Source organism: Trichoderma ghanense, assembly GCF_004382785.1.
Source record: "Trichoderma ghanense strain CCMA-1212 chromosome Unknown scaffold_24, whole genome shotgun sequence".
NCBI classification, from domain to species: Eukaryota; Fungi; Ascomycota; class Sordariomycetes; order Hypocreales; family Hypocreaceae; genus Trichoderma; species Trichoderma ghanense.
The window spans coordinates 119,893-144,051 of NW_027395687.1; the positions used below are offsets into that span (position 1 = coordinate 119,893).

Consider the following 24,159-nt stretch of genomic DNA (forward strand, 5'->3'; position numbering starts at 1 on the left):
GTCGAGAGGGGGGTCGCGCTTGAAGGGGGGGCTGAGAGGCGCTTACAGGTACATGCAGGTTGCGGAGCATTGATTACGGAAGGACGGAACACAGGGGAGTACATGACATGCAAAGGCAGGAAATGGTGATGACGCGAGAGGGACGGCTGTTGAAACGGACTCGGTGTCTGGAGGAAGGAGTCAAGGCAAGATATGGTACGTAAGAAGACAGAAAGAGGGCAACTACTTATGCTATTAATTATTGCATTGTGGCTTCCTTAACCGAGGTGATACTTGTTTAACTCGTAATATGCAGTTGACAAGAGTCTCGTGCGCGTGCATGTGCATGCATGTGCGTCGAGTCTGCCTCTATACATCACATTACATGTACTCATTGCTTGCTACGAGTTCTCGCTCGTACAGAAGACGGTATCACCACGACTTCTCTTCTGTCCGTGTGTAACCCCAGGTGAAGAGGCATGCCACCCCAGTGTGTCCCGTCTCCAGCGCGGCCAACCCGTGCTACCTCGCTGTCTGCCCGGGTGTACCTTGCGGCGAGCAGGCGGTACTCCGTGCCGCGAGCACCAAAGCCCAAAGCCCATGGCTGTCGTATCGATTTGTTGTCGGCCCGCGCTGCTGCACACCCTCCTAAGAAGAAAACAGAAACACTCCTAAAACGGAGAAGGAAAAGACATGAGAGCTAGAAGAGACACACAGCGAAGAGAAAAAGGGCCCGAGCTTCTGTGCGACTCCACCAACGCTGGGGCCAGGCTAGCCGGGAGGACCTGGCACCCCTGTCGCCTGTACAGCGCGGTACTTGTGGGTGGTGCCGCAGCAGCAGAGAGGATCCCCCAGTCCGCTGTGGCGCGTGCAGTGGAGCGCCGTCACCAAAGTACCGCCAGGTACATGCGGCGGTCGTCTGGACTTGGGCTGCATGTACAACGAGGCGCCCCCCCCCCTTGAGCCAGCGCCTCTGCTCTGTTCTGCTTGTGTGGTCAGGCTACGAGCCCCGAGACGAGACGCCTGCTCGCTTCTAGCGCTCCACCGAAGTTACCTTATTCCCCCAGCCGCGACGCTGTACCTCCAAGGTTCCTTTTCTCACCTTTTTTCCTTCTCTCTCTCTCTCCTTTGCCTCCTCCTCTGACACAACACCTCCACGCATCGCATCGAATCACGTCTGCCGTGCCGCAGACACGCGATCCTGCGCTCAAGCTGCGAGCTACTCTCTCATCCGCCGCCTGTGTTCCATTTACCGCCTCCATCGTCAGCCTCGGCCGGTCGAGCTGGAATTTCGTCACTTCCCGTTTCTGGGGGGACAATTTTTTTCTTCTCTTTCTAGGAGGGTGCCTTGATTTACGGCCTCGATAGAGCCACGTCGGAATCTCGAACCCCCGGCTAACACGCCTGCTGGTCTCCGGATCCAGGCGACAGCGGAAACGTTCAAGCAGTCGTCGCGCAAGTTTTTCGCGGCACCGACTCCCCTTCGCACGAGCTTGCGTCCCGATCCATCGACCCAACCCGCCAAAACCATGTCCATGTATTCCCATCGCGGCATGGGCGCTGTGCCCCCCGGCAATGCTCGCCTCAACGAGCTGCTGGAGCAGATCAGGGCCGAGTTCGATAGCCAGCAGCGCCAGACGGAGAACTTTGAGCATCAGAGTACGCCTTTCCCTTCCCCCGCAGATACCGTCTGAGCAGGCCCCAGGTGTGCGCCATGGCTATTTGGAATGTTGAAGCAAACGCACGCACATGCAAAGAGGTGGACGTCATAACAAGGGAAAAGAAGCAAAGAAGGAGAAGGAGGAAGACGATGGATGGCGATGAAAAATCAATCACAAGCAGCATATACGTTGTGGACTGGAATCGCTGGCTAACAGATGGAATCTAGTCTCAGCGCAGGTCAGCGAAATGCAGCTGGTGCGAGAAAAGGTCTACGCCATGGAGCAAACCCACATGACGCTCAAGCAAAAGTAAGCACGTCTACATGGCCAGCACGACATCGCGGGGACCGCGCTAATATCATCCTCTCTTGTGCGTGGCAAACAGATACGAGGAGGAGATCAACATGTTGCGGCATCAGCTCGAGGTCGCTCGCAAGGGAGCTCCGCAGGCAGGTCTCCAGGGCCCTCCTCAGCACGCCGGACCCTCCCAGCAGCCTCCCTCGATCGCGCCCGGAAATGGCCTCTTCAGCGGCATCATGGCCGGCGGCAACCAGGGAGGCCTTGCGCCGCCTCAGCCCCAGGCTCCTCCCCAAGAGCAGCAGATGGGCCCTCACCACCACCAGATGGCCCAAGGCCCTCCAGGACTGCCCGTCCCGCCCCCGCACCCTAACGCGCCGCAGCAGCAACAGCAGCCGCCGCCGCAGCAGCAGCCTCCGTACCAGCAGCAGGCCTATCCTCAGGGCCCCAACGGCATGGGCCCTCAGCCGCCCCCAAGCACGGCCTCGCCTGGTCCGGGCCGACGAGGCATTGGCCGTCCTCCGAATGCTGTCGGGCCTGCGACCCCCCAGATCAACACGCCCGTGCCGTATCCCGGTAATGCCCAGTCCCCGCAAGTGAGCCACCCGACTCCCGACCACGCTCGCATGGGGGGCCCCCGAGCGCCTCCCCCTCCCATCAGCAACGCCCTCGGCGATCTCGAGGTCGACGCCGTCGCCCCTCACAACAAGAAGACGGGCAACGACTGGTACGCCATCTTCAACCCGCAGGTCCAGCGCGTCCTGGACGTCGACCTGGTCCATTCCCTGACCCACGAGAGCGTCGTCTGCTGTGTCCGCTTCAGCCACGACGGCAAGTATGTTGCCACGGGCTGCAACAAGTCGGCCCAGATCTTTGACGTCCAGACGGGCGAAAAGGTCTGCGTCTTGGAGGACCATAATGCCACCGATATGGCTGCCGACCTGTACATTCGCAGCGTCTGCTTCAGCCCCGACGGCCGATATCTGGCTACCGGTGCTGAAGACAAGTTGATTCGGGTAAGCAGTACAGAGTGTTCAAAAGAGGGGGGGAAGTGGGCTTAGCACATATATGCCTTGCTCAGTCCGCCCCCCTTGCAGATTCTAGACGAACATTTGCTAATTATAAATCTCTCCTAGGTGTGGGACATTGCCACTCGAACCATCCGCAACCACTTCTCGGGCCACGAGCAGGACATTTACTCGCTTGACTTTGCGCGCGACGGCCGCACCATCGCTTCGGGCAGTGGTGACAGGACTGTCCGTCTGTGGGACATCGAGCAGGGCACCAACACCCTGACGCTGACGATAGAGGACGGCGTCACCACCGTTGCCATTTCTCCCGACACGCAGTTCGTCGCCGCCGGCTCATTGGATAAGAGCGTTCGTGTCTGGGACATCATGACGGGCTTCCTGGTCGAGCGTCTGGAGGGACCCGATGGGCACAAGGACAGCGTCTACTCGGTGGCCTTTTCGCCCAACGGCAAGGACCTGGTCAGCGGCAGTCTGGATCGTACGATCAAGATGTGGGAGCTCAGCTCGCCTCGCGGCCCTCCCAGTTCTGGTACCAAGGGCGGCAAGTGTGTCAAGACGTTTGAGGGCCACCGAGACTTTGTCCTGTCCGTTGCGCTCACCCCCGACGCCAACTGGGTCCTGTCCGGCTCCAAGGACCGCGGCGTTCAGTTCTGGGACCCCCGCACGGGAACAACACAGCTCATGCTCCAGGGACACAAGAACTCCGTTATTTCGGTAGCCCCCAGTCCCCAGGGCGGCTACTTTGCGACTGGTTCCGGTGACATGAAGGCCCGCATCTGGTCTTACCGCCCTTATTAGGTTATGGGCGACCGGAGACGGAGAAGGCGGATAGGGCAGTAGTGGCGAGGCCCGGGAGCAGCATCAGTCGTGGAAGTTTTGGGGAAAGGGCGGGGCGGGTTTGGAGAGGATCAGGAATAGGACGAACTGTCGCCCAATCTGCTCTTTATACCTTGGAATACGTGTTACGAGGCAATATCACGCGGGGCGGTGGTTATTATTTAACGTACGGAGGCTGGCGCATAGGTGGGAAAGCACAGCCCCTTCTTTTTTTTTTGAACATGTAACGGGTATGAGGAGAGGCCAAGCAGGGTTTACTAATTCGTTGGTATCGTTTCTCTTTGGTCTTTATTGAAAAATCCGCCTAGTTTGTATCCAGGTAATGAAGATGCCTTTTTTTTTTCTCTAACCGTTTTGATTTCGAGATCTCCCCTTTTGGACGTATTAGAAGGCTGTATGAGAAATCAATGCTGAAAATCCGGGTATGATGCTTGTGTATGGGCGAAACGTGGGGTATAATGCTGGATAGATGATATGATAATACGCAAGTGTTTCTCCAATGGCGGCGTTTTCTCCGTCTGAACTTCTTGGTATGGCTGGCTTTTTATGCCAACGATCCAAAGAGGCTTGACAGCTCGTCTCCCTTCGCCTTCTTCTTTTTCTTCTTCTTCTGGTCGTCTTTCGGCGATGCCTCTTTCGATTTCGTTTTGGAAAGCTTTCTTGTAGTTACAGCCTCTCGATCGGCGTCCCTGCTACGCGGCTCATCGGAGGAATGCCGTGCGCTGGTTGTTGTTTGCAGGGTTCGTAGACGTTCTGTTGGTTGTACGGGCGGGGTGTGTGTTTCGCGTGATATGGCGATGCCTTTATCTTGGTTTGATGCGTCGACGGAACGATTGTTTGAGTTGGAAGGTGTTTTTGTTGTAGAGGGAGTGGTGGTGGATGTGGATGTGGAGGTTGTGTGGTCGAGGAGCTGGGACAGGACGGCGTGGACGCGGGAGAGGATGGCGAGGAGGAGGAGGCCTAGGGGGGCGTGTTGATTGTCGGCGGCGAGTTGGGAGAAGGCGCTGTTTTTGAAGGATTGTCAGTCTGGAGTGATAGTCTTGGTTTCATGAGATTTCTTTGGCTTTGAGGAGGGACGTACATGTATGCTCTGGAGATAAAGTGCTTGCTGAGCCAGATTGCGCGCGGAGGAGGTGAGAATTGGGAAGAAGCCTCGCGACGAGCGCGTGATGTTGAGGTAAAGGAGGAGGAGGAAGAAGGAGAAGAAGACGAAGGGAGGGCGAGGTCGTCGACGAGGGCGCGGAGGGTGCGGCGCAGGATGCGGAAGACGGGCCACCAGTGGGCGAGGCGGTGCTGGTTGTGGTGGCGGTGGTTGAAGGCGTTGAGGATGGGGAGGAGGGGGGAGAGGGAGGATGATGGGGAGGAGGAGGTGGAAGGTGGTGGTTGTGATGATGGTGAGTTCATGGTTGTGGGATTTGTTGGTGGTGGTGGTGTTGTGTGTGTATGGGGTTTATTTGGTGGAGAGGTGACGCTGGGAGATGATGGAGTTGAATGTTTTTTTAGATAAGAGGTGATAAGGGAGCTGGGGTGGTGTTAGCGTATGGGGAAGATGGGATGGTTGATGCATGCTTATTCGTAGCTATTGCAAATCGAGATGAATACTATAAGATGAAAAGCGGTCATCAATCGTGGTTGAATGCCAATATCGAGCAAGGCAGTGAGTGCTATGACGATGGTGATGCATGGCAGCCGGTTGGCGATAGTGGTAGTGTGTGATCGATCTATCATTACCTTGGGGAAGACACCCAATTGAGGAACAAATTAAGCAAGATAAGCTCGCTCCTCTTTTCTCGGCATGATGCATGAGCCCAGAGGCCAAGTGCAGCTTAGCCTGGCTGCAGCCCGACTGCAAGCTCCGGCTCGGTGTGGTTTCTCTCGAGTAACGATCCCTTCCTTGTCTCATTGACTCGCTGTTTGCTTGCTATTGTTACTACTATATATTACCGTTACTACTAGTAGCACAAGCTAGATACCTGCCTAGGTATGATCTTGCGGTATTATTTCAGCATCATCTGCTGTTTTAGCGCAAATACTGGAGAGAGAGAGACGACATGACTGTTTTGCGGTCAATGCGACAGAGGAGATGGAGACACAGCGATAGATGGAGAGGGAGGTAGAGATAGAGAGATAGAGGGGGGTTTTGGTTGGTGGCACCCCTCACGCGCTGGATCGGATCTTGCATGCATCACGGCCAGGGCTGGGGATCGCTCCCCGTTTCTCTTCCTTTCCCTTCTCTTCTTTTCCTCATTGCTTCCCTTGTTCGTTGATTCACCGCACATTGCTCTGTCTCCGTCGATCACAATCCCATGCCAGCTTCGTTTTAAAGGGTGCCGTCCTTCTGAAGACTTTCCAACTTTCTGTACAGCCCGGACGAGCGTCTCTGCGTCTTCATCACCGTCATCATCCTCCTCATCCTCCTCCTCCTCCTTCAGAGAACCCTCACAGAAAGCTGATCTCGTTTACCATCGCCACCACCCACTCGGCTTACAGCAACTGACAAACGAGCAGCGCGGTCCCGGCAGCCAAATGGCGCCGCCCTCGAGGAACAATCCAACCACATGGGACCAGTACGATGGCACGCCGTCCCCAACCGGCAGCGTCTCGTCGAGCCCGTTCGCAGAGGACCGGCCGCTGCTCGATGACCATGATGACGCTGACGATGGTGGCGCGCATCCCGACGGTCGAGACATTGACGGCAGAAGGTAAGCTGACCCTCGATTTTCCTCTCTTGTTTCGCCGCCGCTCAATCAGACGGATCGCTAAATAGAATAATTGAGCCCTGCCGTCAGGCCCTCCGTCACCGACCGTCTCGCCGCCATGGGGGACGTGGGCGGCGTAAACAGCTTCAAGAACTTTGCCCGCAGCTGGCAGCGCGCCGCGGCCTTTCCCGAGGTCCTCCCTCGCCGCCCGAGCCTTGTCTTTAACCCCGATCAGCAGCAGCAGATGGCCGGCGACGACGCCGTCTTCTCGACGAGCTACGACAGCCTCGGCGCCGGCGAGTCGCCGCGCCTGGGGAGTCCCTTTGCCGGGTCGAGCAACAATGCCGCCGACGATTCGCATGGCAGAGACGGCGAGGGGAAAGCTGTCGACGAGGAGATGGGGGGACTGCCCGGCGCGTCTGCCCAGTCCAGCATCTTTGGGACGTCTCCGTACCTGTCGACGCCGTCCATCATCGGCAGCTACGATTCCTACCGCAGCGGCGGCTACGGCACCATAGGCGGGCCGTCCATGATTCGGCGCCGACCTTCCATCGTCCGGACGGCGGGCCAGGCGGAGGGCGAGGTGGCCCCGGAGGAAGAAGAGGACGCTGCCTACGGCGAGGAGCAGCCCATCTTGGTTAAGGAGGTCAAGCAGGGGAACAAGGTCGTCCTGACGGTGGACGGCCAGAGCACCCTGCCGCAGTCCATCTTCAACTCCATCAACGCCCTCATCGGCATTGGCTTGCTGAGCCTGCCGCTGGCCTTCAAGATGAGCGGCTGGATCCTCGGTCTCGGCATCATGACGGTGACGGCGGCCGTCACCTCGCATACCGCCAACCTCCTGGCCAAGTGCATGCAGTACGATGCTAGCCTCATCACGTACTCGGACCTGGCCTACATCTCGTTTGGCGCCCGCGCCCGCATCATCGTGTCGGCCCTCTTCACCCTCGAGCTCGTCGCCGCCTGCGTGGCCCTCATCATCTTGTTCTCCGACTCGCTCGCGCTGCTGCTGCCCGGCATGGCGAGCGTCGAGGTCTGGAAGTGCATCTGCGCGGCCATCATCCTGGTCCTCAACACCATGCCGCTGCGCTGGCTGAGCTACACCAGCGTCATTGGCATCTTTTCCACTTTTTGCAGTGAGTATCTACAACAGATTTCCTTGTGTGGCGCATGAAGCAGGACTGACAAGCTCGCCCTATAGTCGTGTGCATCGTCATTGCTGATGGCCTCCTCAAGACGGAGACCCCTGGCTCGTTGTGGGAGCCTGCTGCTACGCACCTTTTGCCCAAGAATTGGCTGGCGGTGCCTCTGGCATACGGTCTGATGTTGAGTCCGTGGGGGGCTCACTCCGTATTTCCCTCGGTAAGAAGGCCCTGATTCATATGTGAAAAACCTTTTGTGTGGCTCTCGATCTGCTGCTAACGTACATTCACTAGATTTATCGAGATATGCGCCATCCGCACAAATGGGGACGAGCTGTCGGCGTCACCTTTTCCTTTTCTGTACGCCGTCCTTCTTCTCCCCTATATGACAACAAGGATCATGAGATGCAGCAGCTAACGATAATGCAGTACGTCCTCGATACCTGCCTCGCCATTGTCGGCATCCTCATGTTTGGCGATGGCATCAGCGACGCCATCACCTCCAACATCATCAAGAGCTCCGGCTTCCCCGAGGGCCTGACCATCTTCATGTGCATCTGCGTCACCATCATCCCGCTGACCAAGATCCCGCTCAACGCCCGGCCGCTCATCACCACCGCCGACGTCCTCTGCGGCCTGCATCCCGCCCACAACCTCCAACAGCAGCAGCAGCAGTCGTCACCGTCTTCACCGTCCTCGTCGGCCGCCTTCATCCGCTCGTGCCAGCGCGCACTCATCCGCGTCGTCATCGTCCTCGTCCTGCTCTTCATCTCCATCGTCTTCCCTGCGTTCGACTCCGTCTGCGCGTTCCTCGGCGCGGCCCTCTGCTCGCTCATCGCCATCGTGCTACCCATTGCCTTCTACCTCAAGCTCTACGCCAAGGACGTGGCGCCGAGGGAGCGCTTCGTGCTGCGGTGCCTGCTGGTGGTGTTTGCGGTGCTGGGCCTCGTCGGCACGGTGTGGACGTTTTTGCCAAAGGACTTGATTGGCGTTTGAGCTGCATTGCCTACTGGTGTTGACATTTCTCTCCGTATTCCGTTTGAACTTTACTTTGCTGTCCTTTGCTCGAATCAACTTGATCCGAACTGTATCGACTTGACTTGGGCATCTTATGGACCCATGTTTCATTACGGGAGATGAGGGTTCATTCCGAGTTGTTCGTCCTGGTAGCTGATGGCGACTTGGCTGGCATCTGTGACATTTGCATGTGACTTTCTCTTCTTCAAAAGAGAAGCCCTAGATATCATCATACACGGGTTCATGTTGCTTGACTAGGCAATTGAAGCATTCCGATACCTGGTATTTCAGGGCCACCTTTGACCTGAAGGATCCCAGCAGAGACGTCGTTCAAGGGGCCGAGAACTGCAGTAAAAGACAAAAACACAGCTGCAGTAAAGACACAACTTGGAGGGTATTACAAGGCTTGGAGCATAGAGACCACCTTGAATGATTCAAGTAGACAAAGCATGCATGCATACCATGGCCACTACACGGTTCAGGGGCTTGTGGTTAAACAACTTACCTTTAAGTCACAACCAGAGTCACAACGTAAGTTGGTGGATGAACGGAATGGGACATGTTCGGTATACATCACATGCGACAGAACCATGATTTGAGTGGGTAACCTCTGGTATATATTATCATGTTAAATAATTCATACGCAGAAAGCGAGTCAAGGCCACCTTCGTCTCCGGCACACACAAGAAAAAGCAAAAGCAGCAGTGCTCTCATAGTACTCTAAACCAAAAACAAAAAAAGAATTTTTGTTCTCAAAAGACGTGAAAATCATGGGATCCAGATGACGAAGATCAAACCCCCATCTACAATGCAGAACCCAAACCAAGAGATTGAATGTGGGCTCGATGCAGAGACGGCAGGCCGAAGTTCGACTGGTCTTCTCATGATCCTGGTCCAAAGCGCTTTTCAAGCAAACTGCTCCTTGTAAAACTCTTTTCCTTCCCATCTATCCTCCCATGCCAGCGAAAACGAAGACGGCGATAACCACGATTGACGGTTGAAGAGGCCCCCCCTCACTAAGGGAAAACGGAGGGAAAGCCCCCCTTTACCAACCGCCAACCCACTCAACGTCCCCCGGATCGGTGCGCCTATCCTTGCGCCAGTTCCAATCTTTAGCCTTTGTCCAAGAATTTTCCTTGAGGCGATCCTTGCTCCAGCCCTTGCCGTGATTGTTGTTGTTGTTGTTGCCATTGTTGTTGTAATTGTGAGTGGTGTTCAAAGAATTGCTATGGTGAGAAGAAGAAAAATGATCCCAAACGCCCGCTTCATAAGATTTGTTGTGATTGTTGAAATGATGGTGACCGGCATTGCTGTTGTAGCTGTATCCAAGCCCGAGATGCCGACGCTGCTTCCAGCCGGGGCTCTTCTCGGGCTCAACGCCGATGGTGTTCTGGCCCCTGCGACGCTCACCAAGCGCCGCCCACTTGTCAATGTTGCCGCCGTTGCCGCGCTTGGAGGGGGGAGAGTAGCGCGGCGTAATGGTGAAGGCATGGTGCGTGGTCGGCGGTGAGGCCTCGTGGAAGAAGAAGCCGTCGGCAACCAAGTCGTCGTCCACATCCCCCTTGATGACGTGAGCCGCGGGAACGGGCTCCGTCTTCTGCACCGACTGGCCGTGGTTGCTCTCGTGGCTCCAGGTGCGCGAGTTGAGCTCCATAAGTGCGTTGACTCGCTGCTGCTCCTGCTCCTCCTCTTCGTCCTCGTCCCACATGTCGCTCCAGCTCTTGGAGACCGTGTCCTTCTGGATGCCGAAGACGGAGGCCATGGAAGGGAACGGCTTGCCCATGGCAATGGGCAGAGAGCCAGCAGTGGGAGAGACCTTGCTAGGCAGGGCCTTGGGCTGGGGCGGGCGAGAGATGTGGAAGCCACGCATGCGAGCCTCAATGGCGCGCGTGTCCATGATGGACGACGAGGGGGTCTGGACGTAGGCAGAGCACCAGTCCGTGGTCTCCCCAGACTTGGAGAAGAGATCTTCGCTATAGCTCTCGTCGTCGGGGATGGCACTGAGCTGGCGGCGAGCAGGGGTCTCGTTAAGCGCCTTGGTCCACGGGAACGCGCCTCCATCCACGTGCGGAGTTTGAATCGACGGAGTCCGGAGAGGCTCACGATGAGCGGATGCAAGGGTAGGGTTCTCAGCACCGCAGAAGTCATCGAGGCTCTCGTCCTCCGTCGTAAAGCTCACGACGCGAAGGAGGGCATCCCGGGCGCCCTCAAGAGAACGCTTCCTGGGATCCAAGTTCATGCACTGCACAATGACCTCGTACGTGTCCTGGGACATGCTGGGGAAGACATCAAAGAGGCTCTGCTTGTCGCGGGAGAAGTCGAGGAACAAGGGGTCAGCCTCGGTGGGGGTGGTGAAGGGGTTCCGAGAGAAAAGGATGTTGAGGAGGCAGATCCCGATGGCCCAGATGTCGGCCTCGGCGGGCGAGTACCCGGCACCGGCCGAGTCAAACTGCTCGGGGGCCATGTACCTGTCGCTGCCGACGGTGGTCTCGTAAGACCACTTGTCGGTGGTGGCCAGGCCAAAATCACCGAGCTTCATGGCACCATCCTGAGTGAGGAAGATGTTCTCGGGCTTTATGTCGCGGTGGTAGACGCCCTTGGAGTGGATGTACGCGACTGCGTCGACCAGCTGGAGCATGAACTGACGAACATGCTCGGTCTCCAAGGGTCCGTGGCCGTTGCGGATCGCCTCGTACAGGTCGCCCTGGGAGCAGAACTCCATGACCAAGAAGACGTGAGCATCGGTCTCGAACGTATCAAGCAGATTGACAATGTTCGGGTGCGATCCGAGGCTGCTGTGCAGAGCGTACTCCTCGGATCGGTCATCGACGGCAAGCTCAATACCGGTGTCGCCTGCGGCAGACTTCTTAGTCAAACACTTGATGGCGACCACCTGGTTGGAGACGAGATCCTGGGCCATGAAGACCATGCCGAAAGAGCCATGGTTGAGTGGTGAGATGGTCTGGTAGCGACCCCCATCAAGGAGGAGGCCACCAGTAAACTTGTTCCTCAAGCATTCCATGCTGACGAAGGTTGAAGATGAAGGAATAAAAATTGTAAAAATAGAAACGTGAAGATGAAGAAACAAGAGGGGATAAAATAAGACGCAGAAACAAGAGCAAACTTATTTATACAGGAGTTTTGTGTGGTGACAAGATATGTAAAAAAGAAACGATGAATGCCCTTATGTTTTCTCGTGAATAAAGACGCAGCCTTGGGATGAAAGAAGCGTTCGACGTTTCTATACAAGCAAGGTTGCGACTAGGCAAGAAGGTCTGGGGAAAAAAGAGAAAGAAGACTGCTCAAGGGCAGCAAAAAGAAGAACGAACCGAAACAAGACGACGGAAATGTACAAGCCGTGAAGACAAAAGAAAGGAGTAGACGACAGGTGTAGCCACGCGTGATAATTGTTGATGAGTTGGTTGGCTGGTTGCTGAGATTGGTGGACTGATGGAGTGATGATTGCTGTATCAGGTTTGCATTTGATAATAAAATAGATAGATAAGAGAGACAAAGGAGACGCGAAGAGATGAAACCGTGGCCAAGATGCCGAAAGGGCGGCTTGCGTATAGAGAAGAAAGTTTGGAAGAGATGAGAATTCGTTATGACATCGAGGTCGCGTTAGGAGGGTTGTGCGTCAATGAACGACTGGTGGAGGCGGTGATGATTGCCTGGTTGTGATGGCGGTTGTCGACAGCAGACAGTAGAAGACGGCGAGGGTCGGATCCGTCAAGAGAGGCAAAGGTGGGCGAGAGTGTCTGGAGATGAGGAGTCGAGGAGGGATGGGGGAGAGTGGCAGTCGAGAGTGAAGCAACGAGGCGGACCAACCGAGGCGGTGGCCGGAAGCGGAGCGTAGCTCTCGCTGAAAAGGGGTGACTCAACCAAGGCGAAGGAGTTGCAACGAGTTCGCGAGCGCGGTTGAGGAGAGCTTCTGGTAAAGGCCACTGTTGGGAAGAAGAGAAGTTGTGCCTATCCGCGGTGTGACTCGACGACGAGATTGACTGAAGGCTTGTCGAGTGCGGGCCGAGACCGGGGCCGGTATGACCAAACGACGGGCGGAGGGCCGAGGCAGCTGGCAACGGCGAAGGCAGTTGAACTTATACGGCGCTCAGGACGATAGACGCTGACAGAGCTGCGCTTGCGGTGCCGACGACAAGGTCAATGAGGATAGGAAGATGGGAAGGGAACCGAGGACGAGGCGCTGGCTGCTTGATAGACCGCTGTGGGGGATAGTGCAGGGCAAAGGGACCCTTCTTTCTCTCGACGACTTTTGCAGCTATTGTCGGTTGCGGCGGGCCGGTCAAGTCGGATTGGCTGGACGAGGCTTGCGAGGGTTCGTCGAGGTGGCGAATTCGGGGCGAGGCTTGGCTTGGGGGGAACTTTGCGATGCGAATGCGATGCGATGCAATGCAAACGGCGGCGAGAGTCGACGAAGACTTGAGGTTGACGAGAGACGCAAGCTCGAGGAGAAAGAAGGCCTTTGGGAGGGAAGATGGTCGAGGACAGCAGTTGCAGTGCCAGGGAGGAAGGAGGATATGGGGGGACGGGAGTGAAGAAGTACAAGTAGTGTAACGGATCGGGAACAGGAAGGGCGACAAGACGAGGAGGACGAGGGAAAAGGGAATGACTGAGTAAAGAGGCCGTGGAAGAGGGTGGAAGCACGGGGGTGTGCAGCGCACGCCGCGCGGTACGTACCCAGTACCCAATACGGCCTCGAGGTAGACTACGAGGTACGAGTACAGCCAGGGCCGCGTTAGTGCCTGGAGCAGGAGCGGACGAGCCACGAGAACCTGCCAGCAGCGGCGCCGGGGGTGGTGGGGCAGCGCACTAGCCCGCTAGCCTGCGTCCCATTGAAGCGCTGCCACAGGGCGCTACAGCACGCCGTGCATTTAGTACCTGCCCAGGTGTACTCTACCTTGGGTGCTGGGGCACAGCGCTAGAGCGTACTTGTACTGGAGAGCAGCACCCAAGGTACGGGGGAGGGTACTGTACTTGGTACCTTTTTGTGCAGGCAGGCACGGCCCTCAAGGTGCGTGCAGCATGAATTCGAGTCTGGGTTGAGGTGCAGTACTGTAGCCTGAAAGCGAGTACGACTGAGTACAGCTACTTGAAACGACAGAAACTCGGTCCGGCCGCATATCGAGCTGCCTGGTGCAATCAACAACTTGAAAGGACTTGGAAGTCTCAAACAGACCACAGAGGTACCTTATCAAGGCATGCAGCACACACAAAGAACCGTACGATGGACGGGCCAAGCAAGAGATATGGGACGATACGATGTATAGCCGTACTCGTACAGGCAGTGCAACAGCCCGAGGTTGGGTATCATCAGTACGAGCTCCAGGCTTCAAACACGGTGTTTGGGGCCCATGCAAGTATTCCCGTACTCCGTGAAAGCACCCCTTCTTCAGGCACTTTGCACCTTCAGATTCGTTTTGTTGGGCACCGTGCGATCTGTTTCCGCAATCCTCCTCGACGTCCGCTCTACACGGAGTACTCCGACCCCACGAGCTTCCCTCGTACCTAGTGCGTGCAGCCAGTTCTGGGCCTTTGGGCTCATGTCTGCTGAGGGAGTGTGCGAAGTGTCACGCGTGGCCCGTTGCGGAGCACCGTGCGGGCTTTGTTCGCACGAGGGCATCGCGCAGGTTCCCGGCCACGTTGCGGTGGACTTGAGGCACGAGTACAGCTCCGTACCGACTACCTACCTTCCCTGAGCACTAAGGTATCAGATTCGTCCATTCTTGAGCAACAACGCAAGTCAAATGCATCCGTTGCTGGGCGAGAATAACGATGTAGGCCCGACCGGAGAGAACTCGCGGAGGACTCCGTGGTCGCAGCCTGCACTGCAGCTCGCATGTCGGTTGATACCTTAGGTATGCGCGCTGTGTTTCTGATCAGGCCACGCCGGTGCAATCATTCGCGGGCTGCATGCCGGTTGATATTCGTACCTCAGACGGGTAGCGGTACTTGCGGAGGACATTGCAAGCATGTAGGTCGCGTACTGTAATAAAGACCCGTGGCGGCCACCCGAGCAACTGCGCCGCATCGGTGAGCGCTGAGAGCGACCACGCAATGGCTGGGGACTTGTTACAACATGGACCTGAGCTGGAGCATGAGCGTTCAACAACTCAACAACTCAGCACGCAAAGTGCGCGAGTCGGCAATGCTGGCGGGTGACGTGCCGTTAGTCATACTAAGGCGCGATGACGAAAAAAAAGGAGTCTTAACGTCCTTGGAATGAAGAGGAATTGATGGAGACCGACAACAACTTGGAAGTTCATGCTATTGAAAGGGTCCGAGTACACAAAAGGCAAGTCGCAATTGTTAGCGCTTTGGCCGCCATGGCAACACGGGACGCTAACATCAGTGCCAACGCCCAAGCAGCCAGCGCAGGTACGGCGACACCCCACGGTACAGTACTACTAAACCTTAGTCACACAGGAGAGAAAGCGGGCTTCTGCCAATCAAGTGCGTTCGATGGCGCTGACAAAGCGCCGCTATTGCTTGGTAGCAGCACCCCAGAGGCTCGAGCAGCGTCCTAACGTGGTCCGTCTGGGCAGTCACGCCAGGTGGCGGACCCCACACGACGACGAAATGACGAGGGTCAGCGTGACTGGACTGTGCCATCTGTGCAGACACGCACTGTACAGCCTAACCATCAACGGCTCCCTCCCTTTTGCCTGTGTGATGAACCAGATCAGTCATCTTGAAGATGAAGGTCGAATGAAGCAGGACCTGGACAGTGAACGGTCCATTGGTCACGGCTTCATTGTTTCTGCTCTCACGGCACGCAGCCCGGAAGCACACACCATCAGCACCAGGAGACTCCCAAATGCCTCTCGCTGCCCATCATTGGCCCAAGGCTCACGGCATGTCCACGCACACCAAACACATGCTGTACTTGTAGGAACTTGCAGGAATACGTGTATGTAGACACGGCAGAGAGACAGACACCTCAGACACGGACATGTACAGGTCACGCTCTCAGCAGGATTACAACAAGGCGGTTAATCCGGCCGCGGATCGCCATCCGTCCACGTCGCAAATGAAGCAGCAGCAGCAGCAGCAGCAGCAGCAGAGTGAGAAGCGAGACGACAGGTTGGTGAAGAAAGCATGACAGCAGTGCTGCGTGGCACCAATTGACATGCGTCTTGAGCCCCCCCGCGTTTCCTTTGCTGCAGCTTATCTTGGATCAGAGCATCGAGGGCACACGACCAGGCTGGTGAACAATGAATGGCTCCAGCTGTCGAGGTTTAGGTGTTGGTGGTATCAACCACCTTTCACGTCCCAAGTGATAATCGTTCTTGATACGATAACGACCTTATGATGGCATCAACTGTACAAGTACATGCTTGGCATGGCATAATAATAGCCTCTCCGTCCCCAATTTACCATCGACACTCCCCCCTTCTTCCGCTGTACAGTAAGATGTTAAAGTTGACGTACCTGAAATGCCTCCTCCCAAACGGAGTACTTTAAATCGCCATACTGCTCCCCGCGCAGATGCTCGTACCTGAAAGAAGCCACGTCGGTCGCCGCGTGTCATTATTAGACTTTGTTGCTAAAGGCGCTTCGTGATTGATTGACGAGATTGGGCAATTTGCAGCTTACACAGCTTGAGTACTTGTCTCTTAAGCAAGGGACAGTATGAGGATGCCGAGGTATGTACTTGTACCGGCAGATTGTCGAGCCTGTAACACAAACCTTTCCAAGGTTGGCCGGGTTCTGGCGTTTCAAGTGCCCTGGCGACATTTGGACTGCCGGTCCTGATTGGATTCCGAGACGGCCTCTTGTTCTTGTTGGAGCCCTCGTAACAAAAGCATCGTCTACAGTGCTTTACGGAATACATCGCGCAAGTACACGTAGAGAACAGACTGTAGGTACACAGTATGCCGCACAGGAACGCGTCACACATTGCTTTTCTTCGTGCGAGCTCGTCAAAGAAGCCCGTTTTGTCTCAAGACTTCGCATGCATGCATCCAACCACGGGCGACGGATCTGGTGCGCTTGTTTGATGTGCAAGAAGGGGGGACTCGAAACATTGACGCTGTGCTGTGTGTGTGTGTGTACGAGTACGAAGTTGCTTGTTTTCCCCCTTGGGACAGACAGTGTCTGCACTGGCAGGTTCGAGATGCTTGTTTCGGAGCCATAATCACCAGGGGAGGCGCCGGATGAAGGGGGGTGTGAGAGACTTGGACAGCGCTGTTTCTGCCATCTAGCGGTTTACATCAGTGTGGTCTTGATGTTTCCGCCTTCGAGGGCGTCGTTGGACCCCTTTCACAGATTTGCATCATCTTGCAACTAAGAGAAAAAAAAAAACAAAAGAAGACAAATGACAAGGAAAACTTGATTGGAATGCATCTCGCAGCAAGTTCGTCTCTGGAGAAACGGCCTTTGGTTTGCTGCCCATCCGATGCATCATCTTCCCCTTCACACCATCCATCCATCCATCCATCCATCCAATCCGAATCCGTCGATTCCTTCGTAATGATTCACCCGCCGTCCCGCGTCTTTTGACTGGGCGTTAACCAGCCAGCTCTCATTCTCTCGTCGGCTAAAGTAAACAAAACGGCCGTTTTGACTGAGGGTTGGTTGCCTTGGGCACGTTAGGAATGTTCTCCCCTATTCTGATGTTCATACTGTACGTAAATGCGCACGCAGATCGGTGTCTCGTAGAATTGATGGACGCTGTGCTGTGCTATACTGTACAGTGCCTGTGCTCGGAGTACGAAGCACTCCGTGCAACTTCTCCAGTCACAAGAATAGAAACATCTCCAGTCCCTTCCGGAGAACGGATTCGGCACGAGTGGATGAGTATGGAGAGGCGATGCGCAGGACTATGGGTCCTCTGCAATTGACAAGTTTCCATGCCGGAAACGTTCGTCCCATATCCAATCCATCCATCCATCCATCCATCCATCCAGGTACGCCGGGTCTTTAATTTCGATCCATTTTGCCATCCATCCCATACACACAAACCCCTACCAGGTCCCGATTACTTCAAGAGTACCCACCGCAATACCCTACGCAAAAAGCCGAAAAGGCAAGACAAGCAAGCAGCCAAACCCGCAACGTGTCCTGAAGCCACAACGAAATGAATCAATCAAAGTGCCTCATCTCTTTCCATCGCGATTCCCTCTGTTTCCACCAGCCCGTCAGAGTGGCAATGCCAATCTCCAATCTCATATCTCCATTTTCCATTCTCCCCCCCCCCATCTCGTCCCTTATCCATACGCCCATCTATCTAGAGTACTCCGTAGAAGCATACCGAGATATGCTACCACACAATCCGATAGGTGGGATGCCCTGCGTTATCGACACATGCAGTCATAGATACGGAGCTGATACGGAGCAAGATAGGTAGTATGTAGGGTCCCCGTTTTCCCCATAGCGGCCCCATCTCTGATCTCGGCATCCGGTGGCCATAATATAACCAGGGGATTCAATCGGTATCATTACTCACACGGCTCTGAAGATGCCGCTGTCGGCGGATAGTCGATGGGGTTCCAGGTCCAGTATGACTGTAACCACTAGCTTCCAACTGCCCGCTAGTCCGTTGGCCCAGCACTTGCGCTTCTGCTGTTGATGAATGACGAGCTTCGACTGACGAGCTGTGAAGACGCAGAATGGTGTCATTGTCTATTACAGTATCAGTGCCCACCTCAGCTGTACATGATGACACTTTGCAAGACCTCTGTATTAGACGGTGCGATCAAAAAGGATCCGAGAGGCACTTTCCTGTCGACCACACTCACTCGCATCAGGTCGATCTCGTCTCGCTTATCCCAGCGCCCAAAACACTCAGCCGACGCTCTCTGCAGGAAAAGAACGCAGAGGGAATGAAAACAGGTAATAGATCATCTCATCCCGAAAATCAATGCTCATGCAAGAAGGCGACAAACACACAAGTTCAACATACTACCCAAACAAAACAAACTACCACCTCCCCATACAAACATTCATCCTCTTCTGACCGCCCTAGACCGTGCAATACGTGTACAGTACTGTAAAATATGTCTGCACGCTGACGCATCTCCATGCGCGTCTAATGCATGCAAGCTGCCCCCCCCNCCCCCCCCGAATGAATACAGTACGAGCATGGTACCCCGTACTCTCTGCCTCCTTTGTCTCATGTTTTGTAGCAAGAGAAAGAGGAAAAAGACATCCAACGGCGCTCCCCAAATCGACCAAGTCAGGAACTGCTACTGCTTGTCACACAGGAGAACTTGGCGGCATCCTTGGCCCCCCAGCGCGTTACAGTGCATTCGGGCCCCAGCTCCAGGGTAGCGCAAAAAGCCAAGTTTTGCATGAAGGAAATCGCACCAAAGGGGAAAGAGAGAGAACCACTCGCTCGCCGAACTGAGGGGGAAAAGGAGAAAAGTTTTCTCTCTTTTTTTCGCTGGACCCTGGCTCTTTCAGCTACAAGTTTCAATCGAACATCTCATTTACAGACTTACGCTTTAACTAAAAACTACGACCCCAGCCTTGCCGATTCCTGGTCACTTCAATCGTACCTTAACCATCTCTTTTGGTAGGTGAAAAAAGGTCTCGTGAATACTACATTGCACGTACTGGAATATTCCGCAGCCATCCTCACCGCCTGCGTCTCTGAGCTCCCTGCATAGTCACCCAACCCCTGCCAGAGACAGAGGGTCAAAAGCCGAAGAGAACGAGAGAGCGGGAAGCAGAGAAAGATGGCTGCTGAGACGGACTTTGGGCAGTTCCAGGTTATCCTGCTAGACATTGGTACGGCGCCCCCTCCCCCACTTACCCCGGGCTGATCAACGTGGCGAGCAAACGAGCTTGCGCGCAATCGAATCACGGGTTGCTCCTTGTCTTGTCTTGCTTTGCCCCCTTGATCGAAAGCTCTCGTCCTGTCCTCCAGCTGATGCTTATCGCGCCACCTTCTCTCATGCAGAGGGCACCGTCTGTCCCATCTCCTTTGTCAAGGATGTCTTGGTGAGTTGTCCCTTGGCCCGTCCTCATTCGTCACCAACCCCCTCGACCCTCGGCGGCGTCGCTCTGCATTCGCTGTCCCGTTAATCGCGGTTCGGCCATCCTTGTCCGGCAGCCAATCGAGTTTGCCCATGCCCCAGACTCCCCAGACTACCTGACCACCCCCTGCTTTTCCCCCCAACAACGACAGCCTAGCTCCTTGCTCAACCACACTATTCGCGCACACCACAAGTATGACCTCTAGTACTTGCACGAGTAGTGCTCGTGCTTGCAATTGTGTCGCTTCGTTACCCGTACGCATTGTCATTTTTATTTTCCGTCGCCGTCCCAACCGCCGTGGCTGACTCGGATGGGCTTGCTTCGTCCCTCAGTTCCCCTATGCCCTCGATGTCCTGCCCACGTTTCTGTCCGAGCAGTGGGACGAGTCGAGCTTTGCCGAGTATCGCAACGCTTTCCCCGAGGAGTACCGCGACGACCGCGGCGCCTTTGAGGCTCACGTTCGGGACCTGGTGGCCCGAGACGTCAAGGCGCCGTACCTAAAGGCGCTCCAGGGCTACCTCTGGAGGAAGGGATACGAGTCCGGCGTCCTCAAGGCTCCACTGTTCCCTGACGTGCCGCCCTTCATCGCCAATGCTCATGCGGCCGGCCAGAAGATCATGATATACTCGTCCGGATCGGTCCCAGCCCAGAAGCTCTTCTTTGCTCACACGACCGCCCAACCCCCCGACATGAGCGTCTTCGTCTCTGACTGGTTCGACACCGTCAATGCGGGGCCCAAGACCGACGTGGCTAGCTACACCACTATCCTGTCTCACTATCCGGACATCAGCCCCGCACGCTGGATCTTCCTGAGCGACAACCTCAACGAGGTGGACGCTGCTCGCCAGTCGGGCATGCACAGTGTCCCGGCCGTCCGACCGGGCAACGCGCCGCTGCCAGCCCATCACCCGTTGACTGAGTTTGCCCTCTCCGAGTTCACTCCGGCCTCCGTTGCTCAGGCCGCAGCCGCTATTGCAGCGAAGATGTCGGCATAGGATAGATAGCTGGATAGATGGAAAAGGCGTTGGGGGAGTGAATTGATGAAAATGCTCTCGACTTTCAACTCTCAAGTTTCCCGCTGCCCACCCCACGAATCAACTCGTAGCGGGGAAGAATCCGGGAGTCAGGTGTTCCAACTTTGCATAGCTCGATGACCGCAGCTTCGCACTGGGAGTTCTGATGTGTCGACAATCGTGGCGGGAATAAAGCGCAACGTACTTGACTGGGTCGCTCTCGCTTGGGGGATCAGCCATGCGGGGGGAGAGTTGACCGCCATCTCGACGCGAGGTTGTAGCACTCGTGTGTCGACTTCTCGGGTGTGTGTGTGTGTGTGTGTGTGTGGAGGGCGAAGCAGGGAGCACTCCTAGGCGGTCAGTGTGGCTGGCATGTTCTCCAAAAAAGCAACCCGAGGGGAATCGATGTCTGTCGATTGTTTGCTGATGCTCCGCACCCAAGATTGTTGGGCCCTAGTGCATGAAGTCGTTTGTCTAGTCGGCGCATACTCCGTACTGAGTTGGGAGCTCTGATGTGGTTCCAGGAGTGCCTTCTCGTCTTTCCTCTCTTGCTTGGAGCAAAGACCAATCAATTATGTCTTCTGTCCTTTGAGCGTGATGACGAAGTTGTTCCTGGTCTTTCCCGGGTTGACTTCTTGCTTTGGGAATGTGAGGCCTGGCCTCACCACCGCCGTGACTCTCCTCCACAGACTGTATGCCAGCTTTTGCGTCTTCTTGCTTCTCACTCTCGTGTAACCAAGGGCAGCCATCAGCTCGTCAAACTTCTGGTCCGTAAAGTATCGCGAGTTGTCGACGCAGCTCCTCGGCAGGACGACAAAGAGACAGGGAAAGAGAGGCTCGGTGGTGATGCCAGTATCAACATCGGCTCGGAGAAACGACAGGGTTCGCAGAAGCATGGCGCCGCGGCCGAGAGCATCGGGGACGAAGTTGAGGACCAAGCTCAGCGAGATGATGTCGAATAGCCCCTTGCCATTCTCAGGCAATGGCCTCTCCATAAAGTCCTGCTGCTGGATCCCCGGCTCCTGGCTGTTCAAGTCAATGTGCTCAACGTTGAAGACTTTGCTCGTCGAACAAGCGTTGCGCGTGCTGAGCGCCCCGACCTCGAGCATCTGCAAAGGTTGAGGTCGCCCCTTGAGCTCGTCCAGCGGCAGCCATTCCATGAGAACCTTTGACGTGTCGCCGCCCCTGTCGATGCTCTGTCCCTGTAGACTGGCCTTTTGGTAGTGACCCAAACCTCCCAGCTTCTCGAGCTCGGCGGCGACCTTGGCTTCTGTTTCCTTGTCACCGCTTTGGATGGCTCGTGCTCGAGTCTTTTCCAGCTGATGGTGCTTGTTGATCAGTGTCCTGCTTGCCTTGCGCGTCATGGACCGTGAGGGGGTAGCCAGCGGTGGGCGTCCTTGGGAGAGACGAGTCAACGTCTTCTTCTTGGCGGCCATGGTTCCTTTCTTCGACGATGTGATTGCGACAGTATGATCCCAACGTATTCGCAAAGTCAAGAGCGTATAGCCCGGCTATGGGCCAAAGCTGCCAGTGAGGAGGTGGAAGTTGGTCTGGATGTTTGCCACAAATCCGGGAATCGTGGGACAGCTGGTGGTAAAGGAATGAAAAGATGCCCGGGATCCTGGCTGTCGCAATGCTAGCCGTTCAGCGTTGAGTCTGCATCGTGTGGCTCGATCTCAGGGCCAGTGAGTCGCTGCGTGCTTCGAGTGAAAATGCTAAGGTGAGGGTATCACCTCCTCGGCGTGTTGAGAAAGGAAACGTCTGTCCGAAACGTTATGAGTATGGCCATAGATATTGAACACACTTTTACTTATAAATACTCGTCCCGAATGCGGTTAGCGCACTCGCCAAAACTTGGCGATAATGCTCGTGGAGGAAATCACATGATTTCGCTGCCGCAATCGGCCAATCACAGCGCACGCTTGCTGGAGCCCTAATCGTTTTTTCCCAATTTCGCCCACACCATCGATTAAACCACCTCTCGCAGTTTTGGTGAACTTTTTTTTTTCCCCTTCTTCTTTTTCGCTATTCCGTTAAGTCGACAACTTCCTCAACGCACCAATCCCGCCCAGTGCAGAATCTCGACACAAAAGCCGATACAATGGCCCCCGCTAACAAGAAAGGTACGACCTGAAAAAAGAAGAGAGTCGTTGTGTCGTCGTCGAAAGAGCCGAAGCAACACATCGTTTTTTTTTTCCGACTATCCTTGCGAAAACGAGACGAAGCGAAGCGAAACGACGACACACAACAACATGCTCTCCCACAAATCTCCGCGCAAGCATCATGCAGCAGCAGATTTTGCGAGTTCTGAATAAGAGCGATTGCTGATGCGTATATGTTCATGTAGCTGCCGCCAAGGGCTCCAAGCAGGCCAACGCCGCTGCCAAGGCTGCCCTCAAGGGTGTAAGTGATATATAACTTTCCAACGTGGCAATGATGAGTTGAACCAGTTTTCGCTAACTCTTCACTTCAACAGACTCACTCCTCCAAGAACCGCAAGGTTCGACTGAGCACCTCTTTCCACCGCCCCAAGACCCTGGTCCTGTCGCGCGCTCCCCGCTACCCTCGCAAGGCCATCAACCACGCTCCCCGCCTGGATGAGCACAAGGTCATCATCCACCCTCTCAACACCGAGAGCGCCATGAAGAAGATGGAGGAGAACAACACCCTGGTCTTCATCGTCGACGTCAAGGCCAACAAGGCCCAGATCAAGCTGGCCCTCAAGAAGCTCTACGACATTGACACCGTCAAGATCAACACCCTGATCCGGTATGTTGGGCGCTCAAGTACAAACTTCCGAGTGTGGTCTCATACTAATTTCATCTTTTTGTTTAGCCCCGACGGCTCCAAGAAGGCCTACGCCCGCCTGACCCCCGATGTCGACGCCCTCGACATTGCCGCCAACAAGCTGTCTCTGGTCTAAGCAGGGATATCTTTGTTGCGCAGAGGTCGTTCATTTCTCCAAGTCTTGACATCTTTATTTCTTTTCTTTCTTCGGCAACGGAAATTTGGTCTGGTCTTGAGTGACACACAGACAGAGAGGGAAAAGCATTGGGCATCGGAAACTTACGGGAGTTGAGAAAGCTTTGTCATTTTACGGATCGATATCATGATATACATATGCAAAGACGTCCACGTACCGATCCGCGGGAGGGAAGAGGAAAGAATAAATGAAGTAAAGACGGAGAGTGATGAACATTTGATGCTGGTTTGCCCATTGTGATGTTGTGTCTGGGAACAGCACAACGTATATGATGTAATGCTGCTCGTGTGTGTGCCATGCCGTGCTTGTAACATCCCCAGTGGGTTTCCACAATGATGTCTTTATCTCGTTGCTTGTCTTCCTTTATTCTGTATCATGAGTAGAATCAGACCATCAATCCACAAACCCAACCCAAATCTAAGACCCAAATTATCACTCCACCCACAAAGTAATCGTACACCTTCATTCCCAAAGCATCTCCCCCCCCCCCCCCCCCCCCCCCCGT

General features: G+C 55.3%; 9 protein-coding genes across 9 annotated transcripts; 5 read left to right on the forward strand and 4 right to left on the reverse strand.

The window, feature by feature from the left end:
* Positions 1–1,508: 1,508 nt before the first annotated feature.
* Positions 1,509–3,766, forward strand: CCMA1212_010312 (uncharacterized protein; the record flags this gene model as incomplete). The annotated part of the gene is made up of 4 exons (XM_073707361.1): positions 1,509–1,638; positions 1,868–1,949; positions 2,026–2,953; positions 3,074–3,766. 4 exons carry the CDS (start codon positions 1,509–1,511, stop codon positions 3,764–3,766), a joined length of 1,833 nt encoding a protein of 610 aa, XP_073554145.1.
* A 583-nt stretch (positions 3,767–4,349) lies between these two features.
* Positions 4,350–5,209, reverse strand: CCMA1212_010313 (uncharacterized protein; the record flags this gene model as incomplete). The annotated part of the gene is made up of 2 exons (XM_073707362.1): positions 4,350–4,809; positions 4,887–5,209. 2 exons carry the CDS (start codon positions 5,207–5,209, stop codon positions 4,350–4,352), a joined length of 783 nt encoding a protein of 260 aa, XP_073554144.1.
* A 1,122-nt stretch (positions 5,210–6,331) lies between these two features.
* On the forward strand, positions 6,332–8,642 carry CCMA1212_010314 (Vacuolar amino acid transporter 1; the record flags this gene model as incomplete). Its single annotated transcript, XM_073707363.1, has 5 exons — positions 6,332–6,507; positions 6,583–7,640; positions 7,706–7,866; positions 7,941–8,006; positions 8,076–8,642. The coding sequence occupies 5 exons, from the start codon at positions 6,332–6,334 to the stop codon at positions 8,640–8,642; spliced, it is 2,028 nt and encodes a 675-aa protein (XP_073554147.1).
* Positions 8,643–9,708: 1,066 nt separating this feature from the next.
* On the reverse strand, positions 9,709–11,685 carry CCMA1212_010315 (Serine/threonine-protein kinase ksp1; the record flags this gene model as incomplete). The annotated part of the gene is made up of 1 exon (XM_073707364.1): positions 9,709–11,685. One exon carries the CDS (start codon positions 11,683–11,685, stop codon positions 9,709–9,711), a length of 1,977 nt encoding a protein of 658 aa, XP_073554146.1.
* A 1,075-nt stretch (positions 11,686–12,760) lies between these two features.
* Positions 12,761–14,401, reverse strand: CCMA1212_010316 (uncharacterized protein; the record flags this gene model as incomplete). The annotated part of the gene is made up of 4 exons (XM_073707365.1): positions 14,187–14,401; positions 13,611–13,811; positions 13,441–13,586; positions 12,761–13,141 (listed from the first exon to the last, which is right to left on the reverse strand). The coding sequence occupies exons 1-4, from the start codon at positions 14,299–14,301 to the stop codon at positions 12,761–12,763; spliced, it is 843 nt and encodes a 280-aa protein (XP_073554149.1). The 5' UTR covers positions 14,302–14,401.
* Positions 14,402–15,004: 603 nt separating this feature from the next.
* CCMA1212_010317 (uncharacterized protein) lies at positions 15,005–15,780 on the forward strand (the record flags this gene model as incomplete). Its single annotated transcript, XM_073707366.1, has 4 exons — positions 15,005–15,056; positions 15,097–15,405; positions 15,458–15,566; positions 15,639–15,780. 4 exons carry the CDS (start codon positions 15,005–15,007, stop codon positions 15,778–15,780), a joined length of 612 nt encoding a protein of 203 aa, XP_073554148.1.
* A 3,577-nt stretch (positions 15,781–19,357) lies between these two features.
* Positions 19,358–20,653, forward strand: CCMA1212_010318 (Enolase-phosphatase E1; the record flags this gene model as incomplete). Its single annotated transcript, XM_073707367.1, has 3 exons — positions 19,358–19,409; positions 19,582–19,622; positions 19,991–20,653. 3 exons carry the CDS (start codon positions 19,358–19,360, stop codon positions 20,651–20,653), a joined length of 756 nt encoding a protein of 251 aa, XP_073554141.1.
* Positions 20,654–21,243: 590 nt separating this feature from the next.
* Positions 21,244–22,107, reverse strand: CCMA1212_010319 (uncharacterized protein; the record flags this gene model as incomplete). The annotated part of the gene is made up of 1 exon (XM_073707368.1): positions 21,244–22,107. One exon carries the CDS (start codon positions 22,105–22,107, stop codon positions 21,244–21,246), a length of 864 nt encoding a protein of 287 aa, XP_073554140.1.
* A 665-nt stretch (positions 22,108–22,772) lies between these two features.
* On the forward strand, positions 22,773–23,594 carry CCMA1212_010320 (uncharacterized protein; the record flags this gene model as incomplete). The annotated part of the gene is made up of 4 exons (XM_073707369.1): positions 22,773–22,794; positions 23,019–23,074; positions 23,148–23,440; positions 23,507–23,594. 4 exons carry the CDS (start codon positions 22,773–22,775, stop codon positions 23,592–23,594), a joined length of 459 nt encoding a protein of 152 aa, XP_073554167.1.
* Positions 23,595–24,159: the final 565 nt, after the last annotated feature.